Raw genomic sequence first — 13505 nt, forward strand, 5'->3', positions numbered from 1 at the left:
ACATATTATTCTAACATAAAAGGAATGTTAGAAATTACATTTGCAGTACAATTAAGTTATATTCAGGGGTCCTAGAGAAGGTGGGGACTGTTTTAAAGGTAGCTGCCTTCAGTATAGGCCTAAAGTGCAGGGGGAAATCCTGGTTTGTGTTCATAATACGGCCCTCGGAGGACTTTTACGGCCCTCGGATGAATTTGAAGTGGCCCCTCGAATGAAAAAGGCTACCTACACCCCATATCACAAGTGGCGAGATTGATGCACCTCTGACTAAAAGTAACTCCGTATTTCTCCAGGCACCGCTTCTTCCTCCAAACAGGCGGAGGGAAGTTGCTGGGCGATGGGCGACCCGCACTACCGGACGTTCGATGGCCACTTCTTCAGCTTCATGGGCAGCTGCTCATACACACTTGCCAAGAACCTGAATGTGGATGACAAACACCCTGCCTTCGAGGTAGACTGCGGTTTTACTTTCGCTGGATTGGCCATATGGTATACAGGGCATTTGCCCGATTGACTGTTGATGATTTTGGCCTGGTCCTTCCCTCAATAGTATCAGTTCTCACGTCACTACAACAGGCCTCTTTGAGATATATATTGAGTCATATATTGATTTTGACATTTTGGCTGTTGTTTGGGTCAAAATAGCTCAAATTCGATGACTACAATTTAGACCAGTCCTGGGTTCTTCCCAGGGCTCTAAATCAACACCGGTCAACTGCTGGATAAGATTTATAAAGAGATAAGATTTATACAAAGATTAAGATTCATCAACTGTATACATGGGTTCACAGTGTTTGTAAACATGATGTTGTGAGGAGGAGCCAAACACTGGCAGCCAACCACATGAGCTATTTTTTTAAATTTCACACAGTCAGGAGAAAAGAAAAATGTACAACCCATGTATAGCAGGGCAGACTGTTGGGGGGCCCTCCAGAGGGCATGTTTTGGTGGGACCCAAGGCAAATGCCTAATATGCCTATTGGTAAAACCGTCTCTGTTCCAGGTCGTCGCCAAGAATGCCAAGACCCCCGATTCAGATCTGACCGCCGTCTCCGAGGTGACAGTCAACATCTTCGGCCAAGTCATCAAGGTCATCCGCAAGGAGTTCAGCATGATCTGGGTGAGTTAATGTTAAGAAATTATCTGCATTTATAAATGTATTATTGAAAATATAAAATGTGAAAAAAGTACAACCCGTAGTTAGGACTTTTGCTTTTTGTGTTTCTGTGTTTTTAGTTACACCCTGTGTGAACTCTGTCCCTGTGTGAGCTCTTGCTGTGATTAATGTGACATCTGTATCAGGAGGAGATTGGTTCCCATTTACATACATTCACTCAGAAATAAGATGGACTTCCTGGTCAGAGTAAATAGTCCCAACCACGACAGTGAGTCTTTGACTCTATACGGACTGATCTGATTGGTCCGAGGCCTATTTCAACTTGTCTGGCCTTCACTAGTCTTTTAGGCCCTAAAATCCCATTTTGCTGGCTTTTTTCATATATTTGTTTTTTTTTCTAATTTATTTTTCATGTTATTATTATTATTATCATTTATTATTTATTACTGTTAGGAGTGCAGCATGGTCTCTGCAAACATCTTCTAGTAGAGAAAGATAAATCAAGCCAGCACTTTTTCACAATCCAAATGACGCCAGATGAACACCCCTGGCACCCTGCCGTGGCCTAACAGAAGGGCCCTAGGTTACTACACCGGCAACCATGGGATCGATTCTGTCCCGGGTCATTTTTGTGGTCCTTCCCTGTCTCTCTCTCCCCACTCGTTTCCTATCTCTCTGTCACTGTTCTATCATAAATAAAGCCAATGAGCCAAAAAAAAACTTAGCACTAAGTTCCTTGGTATAGGTGACCTATAGGTAACCTATACACCTGACGAAGACCACCTGAGGTCGAAACGTTGTGTTCTAATAAATCGGTGAGCAGTAACAGTGTGCGGATTTCCTTTCTTCCTTTACGCACGTTTGTTTTAATCCAGCACCTGTTCTACTGGATGTGCGCGCATCACATACACTTCTACATGGCAGTACAGTTCATAATTAGGTAACCATTTATTACTAGTATTCATGTATCTATTACTTACTAGTACTGATTTAAAATCCAATACTTACTAGTATTAGATGGTGAATTCTGCTTCACAATAATAGGAAGAGCTGACATTGAAGGATCAAAAAGCGACATCGCTATGAACACTTGGTCGCCACAAGCCAGTATTTATTTGTTATCCAACACATTCTATTCTATTCTAATTCACAGGTGAATGATGAGATTTGGAATCTGCCTGCTACTTTGAAGTCTCCAAAAGGAGAGACCGTGAGAATCGAGCAGAGTGGCCTCTCTGTGATCGTCACCACCGACTTTGGCCTCACAGTGCTGTACGACTGGAAGGAGTACGTGCTGGTCACGCTGCCAGAGAGCTTCATGGGAAGAGTAGGCGGCCTGTGCGGAAACTTCGACGGCAAGGAAGACAACGACCTGGTGAAGCCCGACGGCTCGCCTGCCGACAGCGTGGATGCGCTTGGAGAGGCCTGGAAGGTAGGGTATGGTGTGTGTGTGTGTGTGTGTGTGTATATTTGTGTGTGTGTGTGTGTGTTAAAAAAAAAAGAAAAATGGCAACCCTACTTGGCATTTGTAGGCTACTTATTGTTCTGTATATATCCTGTGCACTTTCTTTCTGCAACTGTTGTATACTATGATGTCCTTGAAGGTAAGTCACTTTCTATAAAAGTGTCAAATGTAATGCAGTGTAGTACACCCTAATGAAATGTAGTGTGATATAATGTTGTGTACTGTAGTGTAATGTAATGTAATGTAAACTGTAATGTTTAGCATACTGTAATGTTGTGTAGCGTTTTGTAATGTAATGTAGAGTAGGCTAATGCAATGTTATGTAGTGTAGTGGTGTACTGTAGTTTAATGTGATGAAATGTAATGTAATGGAAGGGAGTGTAATGTGATGTGATGTAATGTAATGTGATGTGATGTGATGGAAGGTTCCTGGCCTGAAGGGAGAGGAGAGCTGCAAGGACGAGTGTAAGGACTGCGGGAAGTGCGGCTGGTTCAAGAGTATCCGCGTCGACGCATTCTGTGGCATCATGACGCCCATCTTGAGCTTCCAGTTCCGCCACTGCCACGCTGTCATCGAGCCACACATCTTCTACGACATGTGCAAGTTTGACTACTGCGGGGGAGGAAACATGAAGACCTACGTCTGCGACATGCTGACCATCTACGCGGACGCCTGTCAGAGAGCCGGGGTGCACGTGTCTGACTGGAGAGGCGCCCTCAAGTGTCGTAAGTTTATAATTAATCAGTAAGCATAGGCCTACACTCTCAGAAATAAAGGTACAGAACTCATCGCTGTGGCAGTACCTTCAGGGGGAGTACCACTGTGTCGCTCGATTGGTACCCCAAAAAAGGAGGTGCGTTCAGTTTCTTGCAATGTCGACCAATGGGCATCTGTCACCTCTTTTTTGAGGTTCCATCCAAGTGACGCAATGGTACTCCCCTTGAGGCGAGTTCTATACCATTATTTCTGAGAGTGTAGTGGCTAAGGGCAGCGATGGACTTTAGAAATAGAGGGTTGCAGGTTCAAATCCCCACCCTTCCACTCCTTGTCTCGCTCCATAGAGCTTGAAAGTCCCGCCCCTTAGTTCCGCATTTCATGGGACCTAAGCAGACCATCTAACAACATGGTAGCGAGTGAATATCTTCCGATCTCAGTCATTACATGCGCTGGGCTACAAATATGCTGTTTAAGAGGCTAGATAAAGATTATTCATTCAGAAGTATAAATGTTTTGTTCCGAGCTCGTCTGCATGAAAAGAAACACAGCTTTCTAAAAAGTTTAGGGGTTCGTACGAAAAATTAAACAAAAATATTAGAAACAACATATGTGGAGCTCGTGGCACAACTCGAAGGGGATCGAAATATCATTTCAATACCGCCATTGGATTACATGCTACGATTTTCGGCTAAAAACGCTGTTGAGGTCCCATGAAATCGGGGGAAGTGACGTCACTTTCAAGCTCTATGGCTGAGGTGCCCCTGACCAGACCTGAACCAACACCGTTTGGTTTCCTCAAGTGGCATTCTCCCCCTCTTCTTCATTTATTCTCAACCTCAAGTCTCCAAAGGTCTCCTAGTTACTGAAGGAGTGCGTCTTAATATGCGACCTTGCCTCCTCCACTTGCGCTTGTCTCCTAGTCCCGCCTCCTGGCCCCTCCTCCGTGGAGAAAACGATAAAGTTTCCCAGCTGTCAGCCTAGCCACAACAACTTTTGAGGGACTGTTTTTCATTCACCATCCCAATTGCAAATGAGAAAAAGACTCTACAATTGAGCTTTTGCAAGATATTGAAATATAATGCTGTTGTCAGTGATGTCATCATGACGAGAAGCAAGTGGAGGAGGCAAGGTCGCATATTAAGACGCACTCAAGGTCTCCGAAAGGGGCATTCACCTGACGTCACATGGATGCAGGAAAAGTATGGGCTTGGTGTATCTTACACTTACTAGAAGATGTTTGTCGTGAATATCCGGCATATTAACCATGCTCACTAACCCCGGACATTTCAATGTTTTTCATGCAACACCGCATTCTTGGTCTGTTAGTTCCTGTTAGATTGCCCATTGCCCTTCTGAACAATTGAGATCGAGCAACTGCTAACCAAACGGCAATGGCCCCTACAACCATGGATAATACGGTATAATTAATCAATAAGCTCTCCATTGGTCAGTCAAGGGCTCAAGTGCATGAAGACCCGAAACTTTTGCAACACGTTTCCTGCGACAGACTCAGGGAGGGATGGTTGTGTTAACAAGTGGTGAACCAATGGCAGCTGAAAAGGAAATTCAACGTGCTGCGAAAACATAGTCACCATTGTCTTTAAAAGGGCTAAGCTCATATCTTTTCTATGAGTGAGAGAAACATTCAGAGCTGAATTCTCCATATTCTAAATGGGCACAATTCTTCTCAGATATTACCTGCCTGCCATGTAATGCTTAGAATCAGCACTTTCAGAATCTATGATTAACTCAATATGCCCCCGAGCCTACTTGTGGCCTGTTTCCCTGTGGCTAGTCACAAATGTGAATGTCACCATGTTGTGTACTTTATATTTGTAGCACCTCAGTCAAATGTTTTAAAATCAACCCCTCCTGTGCCATAAATAAAACAAAGCAGAGTTGCCTCTGGACCTTCCTTTTATTTGATATTTAAGATGCCTCTTTCCCTTGAAGAGCACCTGCATTACACAATTGTTAAAGATCCCAGGCAGCGCTCCCCCATGTCTCTCTCTTAAAATCACTTCCTCCTTTTGCCTCCTCTCTGCAGCTAAACCCACATGCCCGGAGCACAGCCATTTTGAAGAGTGTGGAAGCGCCTGCCAAGCGACTTGTGCAGACCCCACAGCTCCATCCAAATGCAAAGTAAAATACCAGTGTTATTGAAACTCTTAAAGTAATGCCATTAACTACACCAGTGTTATTATAACTCTTAAAGAGTTGAAATTAACTCTTAACATTTTTTTTCCTGTGTGTGCCAGGCCCCCTGCGTGCAGACCTGCACCTGCGACGAGGGTTACTACCGCAGTGGCAGCGAGTGCGTGCTGCAGAAGGACTGTGGCTGTGAGTTCCAGGGACGCTACCTGCAGTCTGGACAGTCCATCTACGGCAACGACCAGTGCACAGAGAGAGTCACCTGCACATCTGGGAAGATTACCAAAGAGCCCTCATCTTGTGGCCTCAAGAAGAGGTGATTAACCCATTGTGGCCTGGAGCGACATATACGCCACATTAAAGTTCTTGAGATTTGAGCTGTTCTATTAAAAATGTGGGTATGTTAGAGCTGAATGAGCACATTCTAGTGCAAAATGAAGGTTCTAACTTTTAAATGCAACTTATTTCATGTTTTTATGTGCTTCGGAGGCAGAGATATTTAGGTTTTAATAGGGAGAGGGCACCTTTTCCTAAAAAGGGCTTAGGCTAAAATGGGTTCATTGATTAATTGTTTGATTGATTTTATTTGACTATTTTTAACATAGAACACGGAACAGTAACCTAAGTCATATATTAGGATACATTAAAATAATACTCAGGATAACACGAAAAAGTCCTTAAAGGTACACTGTGCAGAAAATGGTCAAAAAAAGTACTGCAACTATGCTGCTCATTGAAACTGTCGCCTATTATCAAATTTGACCTTTTCATGGTAGTTTACTAAGTAATAAACTAATATTTGCTAGTATGGCCCAAGTACAGTCATTTTTGCAGCTAAAAATGGCTATTTCTGGAAATTCAAAATGGCGGACCATGGAGAAGATTCCCCTTTTCATGTATGGACATTACAATTTTTCCAGTCACAATGAATACTTAGAATTTCATGGTGGTGGTAAACATTCATGAAAAAGGTAACATTAGTGAATGGGTAGCATGAATTCTGGAAATAAACAACTAAAAATCTCACACAATGTCCCTTTAAAGGGACAGTTTGGTCAATTTCAACATGCAGTAGGTGTAATGCTCACACTACCCTGGACTTGTCAGTGCCTGAGATTTTTTTTCCTTCTTCTTCAGCTGTTTCCGAGATCCTGGTCATTGTAATGGGGGCAGCTCTTTGTTTACATTTCAAAAAAACATTTTTATTTATTCCCAAAAACATCCAAAAGGTTATAAAACATGACCAGACAACTAGCAAACCGCAGCACCTTTTGGGAAAATATTTGGAGTTGGCCTATGTTTCATTTTTTAAAAATGTAAACAAACGCTGCCCCCATTAGAATTGCTCATATCTCGGAAAGGGCTGAGCCGAAAAATGTGGCATCACCAGGTACTGACAAGTCAAGGGTAGCGTGAGCAATACAACTGCAAGTTGAAATTGATCAAACTGTCCCTTTAAGCTGGAGGTTTAGAGGGGGTAGGGGTATTGCAATGACACTGGGTGCATCCCAATATGTGACCTTGCCTCCTCCACTTGCACTTGTCTCCTCGCCCCGCCTCCTGGCCCCTCCTCCGTGGAGAAAACGATAAAGTTTCCCAGCTGTCAGCCTAGCCACAACAACTTTTGAGGGACTGTTTTTCATTCACCATAACAATTGCAAACGAGAAAAAGACTCTACAATTCAGCTTTTGCAAGATATTGAAATATAATGCTGTTGTCAGTGATGTCATCATGACGAGAAGCGAGTGGAGGAGGCAAGTAGAGGAGGCAAGGTCCCATATTAAAATGCACTCCCTGTCTTCTGTCTGTCTGAGTCCACCTGCAATGTTTTGGGTTGCCTGCAGGTGGCCGTGTTGGTTAGGGTGCGCACATCCAAAATCAGTTGTTGCAGGTGCCAGACAAAATTGTCCGACAGTTTAAGAAGGTAGGTCTGCACACTGCGGCATACAGTAAGCTTTAAAAAAAGTTTATTAAATTAAAACAGTAACATTTCGATCTCCCTCCAGGGTGATCAACACTTTTTTTTGGTGGTTTTTTTTTTGAGCTTACGTTTTTTGGGGGCTTGATTCGCAGTGTGCAGCTTTACCTTCTTAAATTGCCTGTGGGTGGTGCCAAACACGACTCTAGCATTGGCAAGCAAAGGGGCCAGGTTGCCATCTCTGATTATCATGGGTGCGTTCCAATATGCAACCTTGCGTCCTCCACTTGCGCTTGTGGCCTCGTACCAGGAAGTAATACGTCGTGATGACATCACTGGCAACAGCATTATGTTTCAATATCTCGCAAAAGCTCAATTGTAAAGTCAGTTTCTCATTTGCAAACTGTATGGTGAATGAAGAATAGTCCCCCAAAAATTGTTTTGGCTAGGCTGACAGCTGGGAAACTTTATTGTTTTCCCCCATGGAGGCGGGGCCAGGAGGCGGGGCAAGGCCACAAGCACAAGTGGAGGACGGGAGTGTGTATATTAGAATGCAGCCTTGGTCTGACCAAGGGCATAAGAACTATAACATTACTAACTAACATTCTTAAACGGTATGGTTGACCCACCTCCCTTGGTTTGCTACTGGTCGAGGGCAGAACAGGCTAAGCCAAAGTTTTCTTAGTCCCAATAGAACGTCTCTGCTTCAACAACGTCACTGCCTTGAACACGCGTCTACCAGGACAGTTGGAAATGCTCAAAGTTGATTAGTTCCCGACAAAGTGGATGGAGTTCCCGCTGTGGAGGGAACCCGAATGTACGTGACCTAACAGTTTGCCTGAGTGTAGCTGAGCCGAAGGTGTTGCGTCACAGCGATGGCGGAGCCTGGGTACAGGTTGCCATCTCTGATTGCTCTTGTGTCCGTTATCAGTGTTGCTAGATTGGGCGGGTGCCTGCCCAATTGGGCTACTTGGGATGAGCGTCTGCGAAAAATTGGCCATTTGGCGTTTTTTTCTGGCGTTTTGGGCCCATAGAAGTCAATGTAATTTGTTGAATTTGGGCGGTATTTAGCGCATTTTGGCGTTTTTCAGAAGCTTTTGGGCGAGATTTGGTCAGACACATCTGGCAACACTGTCTGTTGTGATCCCTCTAGGTGTGAGGTGAAGGACGGTGCCAGGTCTTGCCAGAAATTCAGCAGCGGCACCTGCTCCATCTCAGGTGATCCGCACTACGCCACCTTTGACAACCAGACCTACAACTTCATGGGCACCTGCACCTACGTAGCTGCTGAGGGCTGCCATCTTGAGGGAACCAACCTCGTGCCCTTCTCCGTCGTGGTGGAGAACGAGAAGTGGATTGGCGTGTCGGAGGATCCCAACGTGTCGGTGGCTAAACTGGTGGCCGTGACCATCGATGGCATGACCATAATCCTTCGCAGGAATCAGATCGGACTGGCTATGGTGAGCATATATATACCGTACTGTATATGAATCATTTATTGTTTTTTTATGGGGGGCTTTTCTGCCTTAACTATGTTAGATACAGTGAAGGTGGTGACAGGAAGTAAGAGGGAGAGAGAGACAGGGTAGGGTCGGGAAATGACCCAGGCCGGATTCGAACCTGGGTCGCCTGCATGACACTGTCTCTTAGCACCACAGCACCCCCATGGCCCCACCACCCTCATTTGGTAATAGGGGGCAATAGTCCATTTTATTTTTTCAATACAAATGGGGCGTTGGCAGGTTTATGATGAGGTCAAGGGGGGTGTTGGTAGGCTGCTGATAAGGTCAAGGGGGGCTTTGTTAAAAAAAAAATGTTCCTATACTACTATACGTCCAGAAATGTTATCTCTGTGAGATGATACAGTTGGCATATTGAATTGTTTTCTAAAAGTGTTTTGGTTCCACTTCCCCAACAGGTAAATGGAGCCATCATGAACCTTCCACTACACCTCAACCATGGAATCACAGTGCAACAGATTGGAGACTATGATGTCATCTCAACCAACTTCGGGCTGGAAGTGCACTACGATTTAGTCTACCACGTCACCGTCACAGTTCCGACTAGCTACGCTGGCAAGACCTGCGGGCTGTGTGGAAACTTCAACGGCGACAAAAACGACGACTTCCAGCTTCCCGACGGCAAACTGGTCAAGGACATCACGACCTTCGGGGCAGCGTGGAAGGTCGGGCTTCCCGGAGTTGTGTGCGAGGACGGCTGTGTTGGCGACAGCTGCCCCAAATGTCCTGACAACGAGAAAGCCAAGATCGAGTCGGAGTGTTCCATCATCACCGATCCTAAGGGGCCCTTTGCCGCGTGTCATGCCGTGCTTGACCCTGCGTCCTATTTCCGGGACTGTGTGTATGACGTGTGCGTGGCGAAGGGTGGTGTGCAAATGCTCTGCCACAGCATCAGTGCTTACGTCATCGACTGCCAAGACGTCGGAGTGAAGATCCAGAGCTGGAGAACACCTGAACTGTGTCGTGAGTTATTTTGTCATCATGTCAAAATTAACGTATGGGTTTTTTTTTTGTGTTGTCAAAACCAAGATTTTCTCTCCACAGTGTCCACCCCATTATCTAACCTCCCGTCCTCATCTTGGGCTTGTGGCCTGGTGCATTGCTGATGCCCTGCCTCTGTGAAGAAAACAAAAATGTTTCCCCACTGTCAGTCTAGGCACAACAACTTCATCCCACTTGCAAATGAGAAAATGACCTTTGAATTATGCTTTTGCGAGATATTCAACAAAACTTCTATTGTTTCTTGCCTCGCATCGCAAGGTCACAAGCACAAGGAGAGGACGAGAGGTTAGATATGGAAATGGACCCCACGTTCTCACATTGACATTGCATGACTGCCATGATTAGCACAGGGAAATATTTCCATTGAAGTACCTGCATCCTATTTTCTGCCCATAAATGTTCCAATACAGCTAAGGCCTGTCCTGCAAACATGCATTACGACATCTGCGCTTCAAACTGCAAGACGCCATGCCCCGGCCTCACTCCCTCCACGTGTGCCGACGTCTGCGCAGAGGGCTGTTCTTGCAACACGGGATTCTACTTCAACGGGACCGGCTGCGTGCCAAAGGACGAATGCAGCTGTTACATTGACGGCAAAACCCTCAAGGTATGACATGAATTAAAGCAGTGTGTTAATCTGTCCTGATATTATCCTGAACGTCGTAGAAATCAGGGTAGAAATGCCACTGACTGCTGTGTAGTGTCTTCAGGGCCGAAGTACGTAAGTAATTTACTCCAGGGTCAACTTCCCTTTTTTAGACAGCAAAAAGCAGCTTCACGAGGCTTTGTTCAGAAAGTTTATTCGCACCAAACTGCACAACAACCGCTCTGGTAGCTGCCCTAACGGCATACAGTCTTCTTCTCTGCAGTTCTCTCCTTCACTATTCCCCCGCGCCACGCCCCGATAACACCTGCGTACACAGCATCTTATTGGATATCTTAGCAAAACTGGTTCCCTAATGGAAGTTTGGTGGTAGTAGAACGTTAGTGAACCTCCCTCTCAAAGCATACAGATGCTGACCTATCGACCTAGATCTTAAGCTTTTGCTCTCATGTTCCCATACAGGAGGGTTGCTGTGATCGAGAGGTTGCACGTTTGAGCCCAGTGTTACCCATTTATATATTACGAGGATTTTACACAGAGTTCCTAATGTTTTATTTATTATTTTTCTTAGATTGGAGAGACAATAGTGTCGGAGGACTGTTCTACCAAGTACATCTGTTCAAAGTCGGGAGAGGGCAAAGTGGAGCGCATGTCTTGCGACGCAGACGAGACGTGCGGCCTCAGGAACGGCAAACGCGGCTGCTATCCAAAGCAGTGCATCCTGGGAGCCGAAGGCGCCTTCACCACCTTTGAGGGGAAATCGGGACGCGTGGACCAGAACGGCATCTACGACCTGGTCAAGGTGTGCGAGGACACTGTTGAGGAGGGCTGGTTCCGCATCGCGATGAACCTGCAGCTGTGTCCGAAGAGAGGCAAGATGGCAGCCGCCGGAATCGTTGCCTTCTTTGACAACCTGTCCATCATCATCAACAGCAAATTTGAGACATGGGTGAGTCCCATCCCGTGATGAATGGGCAAAATGAATTCATTACTCACAATCCAGTGGCACATCGTCAGCAAAGTGGAATGTAACGTAATGTCTTCTTTGAATAGGTTAACGGAAGGAAGGCACTGCTGCCCATCAAATTGCCCAACGGCCTTGTGATCGAGGAGTTTGAGGAGCATCTGGCCATCCAGCTGAAGACCCATGTGGTAGTGACGTACGGCCGCTCGTTGGAGATCTCTGTGACCGTCAGCGAGGCCATCGCCAAGGAGGTGTGTGGGGCGTGCGGAGCCATCAGAGCGGCCGAGACGCAGACACCTGAGCTGCTGGTCGAACCCTTCAACTGGACGCCCATACACTTCTCACAGTGGTAGGTGACGTTACATACACATCTTAAAGTGGAAGTTTATGTTAGATACACTTCTCAAAGTGGTAGATTACACACACTTGAAAAGGCATCCGAAATGTGCCATGAAGCTTTTGGGAATGTGGATCTAATAATTTCCTTTCAGTTCTCTCTTCTGTCCAGCACCTGTATTACTAATTTACATTCTTTGCCTTTTTGGAGGCTACATAGTACACTTCTCAAATAGTGTGTTCAGTTCGACAGAGAAATTCTCTTGTACCCTGAATCAGAACTAGTAAATTGCACAATTGCATCTGCACTGCAGACTCATGTGTTTTTCAATGGGTAAAATATATTAAAAATAAAAAATATTCTTTTCTTTTCCAGCCCTGAATGAGAAGTCAACCGTGGGACAAGATCCTCATCTCACACATTGAAGACTTAAAAACCTACCAATGCTTTCTTTACCTGTTATACTTATGAATTACGATGATTTACAAATCATACGTTTTTACGCTACATTATGAATTTACACTTATGCAAAACCCCAGTATGTTTCCTATCCCAAACAGCAATAGAATTGCTACTGCACTATTTAAGGCTTATGACTAGTTTCTAAGGCCTCAGATGAGATTCAATTCTATTAAAGCAGTATGGAGTAATGTATACACTGGCTCCATAAGAGATGATCCCTCATTTGTGCAGCAGAGTTGACTGCTACAGACTGTAACCTGCCTTCCTGCCATGGCATTTATACTAAATAAAGCAGAGCATTGATAAACCATGCCTTACTGATTTTTTAATTTTTTTTATTTAAAATAAATAATCATGTTTTATCGTCTTGTCTGGAGGCTTTAAGGCAGGGGTGGGGAACCTTTTTTATTCGAAGGGCCACTTCAAATTCATCCGAGGGCCATAAAAGTCCTCCGAGGGCCGTACTATGAACACAAACCAGGATTTTCCCTTCACTTGTGGCCTATATTGAAGGCAGCCACCTTTTAAACAAAAATCACCTTCTCTAGGTTCCCTGAATATAACTTAATTGTATTGCAAATGCATTTTCTAAGATTCCTTTACAAAATGTCATATTTCATATGAAGCTGAATAACATTAAAATTATATCGGGGGCTGGATAAAACGGCCTCAAGGGCCGCAAACGGCCCTCGAGACATTGGTTCCCCACCTCTGCTTTAACGGGTAAGGCACGACACGCCGGGGACCAGAGCTGTGCAATACACTGGATTCCACATTATTACGCAAGTGACATTTTTCGCTGTTTCCCCAAATAATCAATATAAATGACAAGTCATCATAAATTTTCAAGTCATCATCCATTTAAGTAGAATTAAAAAGTTTTTGAATGAACCTTCTAACGATAATGGTATTCTTTTAAATAATAAAAAAACTTCAAATGTTCAGTTCCAAATTAATACGCAAAACAGTTTTGTAGTGTTGTAATCCAAATTTCGTTCTTTTATCCCATTTACATCAAAACATGATGGAATTTCAATGTTCAATACTTGGTTATAAGCTCTTAGCCATAGTCAGCGGAATGCTGCGTTTAACATTGAAGTCAATGGCAGTGGCATTGCATGGAGTTATGGAAGCCCAGATATCCTTGATGCTTTGCTGTCAGTTGTTTTCGTTTGTTTGGTCTGGTGACCCACACTTCACTCTTCAATATACCTGTAGATTTCCATGCCACGTTTAGGTGCTTTGG

General features: G+C 44.6%; 1 protein-coding gene across 1 annotated transcript in view; it reads left to right on the forward strand.

The window, feature by feature from the left end:
• The window catches only part of LOC134435996 (IgGFc-binding protein-like), a 51831-nt gene extending 39265 nt beyond the window's left edge, over window positions 1-12566 (forward strand). The window contains exons 21-32 of the mRNA XM_063185025.1: window positions 294-451; window positions 1004-1120; window positions 2271-2549; window positions 3008-3308; window positions 5348-5442; window positions 5559-5767; window positions 8524-8830; window positions 9289-9853; window positions 10303-10499; window positions 11068-11445; window positions 11550-11809; window positions 12173-12566. Coding sequence (XP_063041095.1) covers window positions 294-451; window positions 1004-1120; window positions 2271-2549; window positions 3008-3308; window positions 5348-5442; window positions 5559-5767; window positions 8524-8830; window positions 9289-9853; window positions 10303-10499; window positions 11068-11445; window positions 11550-11809; window positions 12173-12182 — 2876 coding nt within the window. The 3' untranslated portion in view covers window positions 12183-12566. The remainder of the gene's footprint in view (window positions 1-293; window positions 452-1003; window positions 1121-2270; window positions 2550-3007; window positions 3309-5347; window positions 5443-5558; window positions 5768-8523; window positions 8831-9288; window positions 9854-10302; window positions 10500-11067; window positions 11446-11549; window positions 11810-12172) is intronic.
• Window positions 12567-13505: the final 939 nt, after the last annotated feature.

Source organism: Engraulis encrasicolus, chromosome 20, assembly GCF_034702125.1.
Source record: "Engraulis encrasicolus isolate BLACKSEA-1 chromosome 20, IST_EnEncr_1.0, whole genome shotgun sequence".
Lineage (NCBI taxonomy): Eukaryota > Metazoa > Chordata > Actinopteri > Clupeiformes > Engraulidae > Engraulis > Engraulis encrasicolus.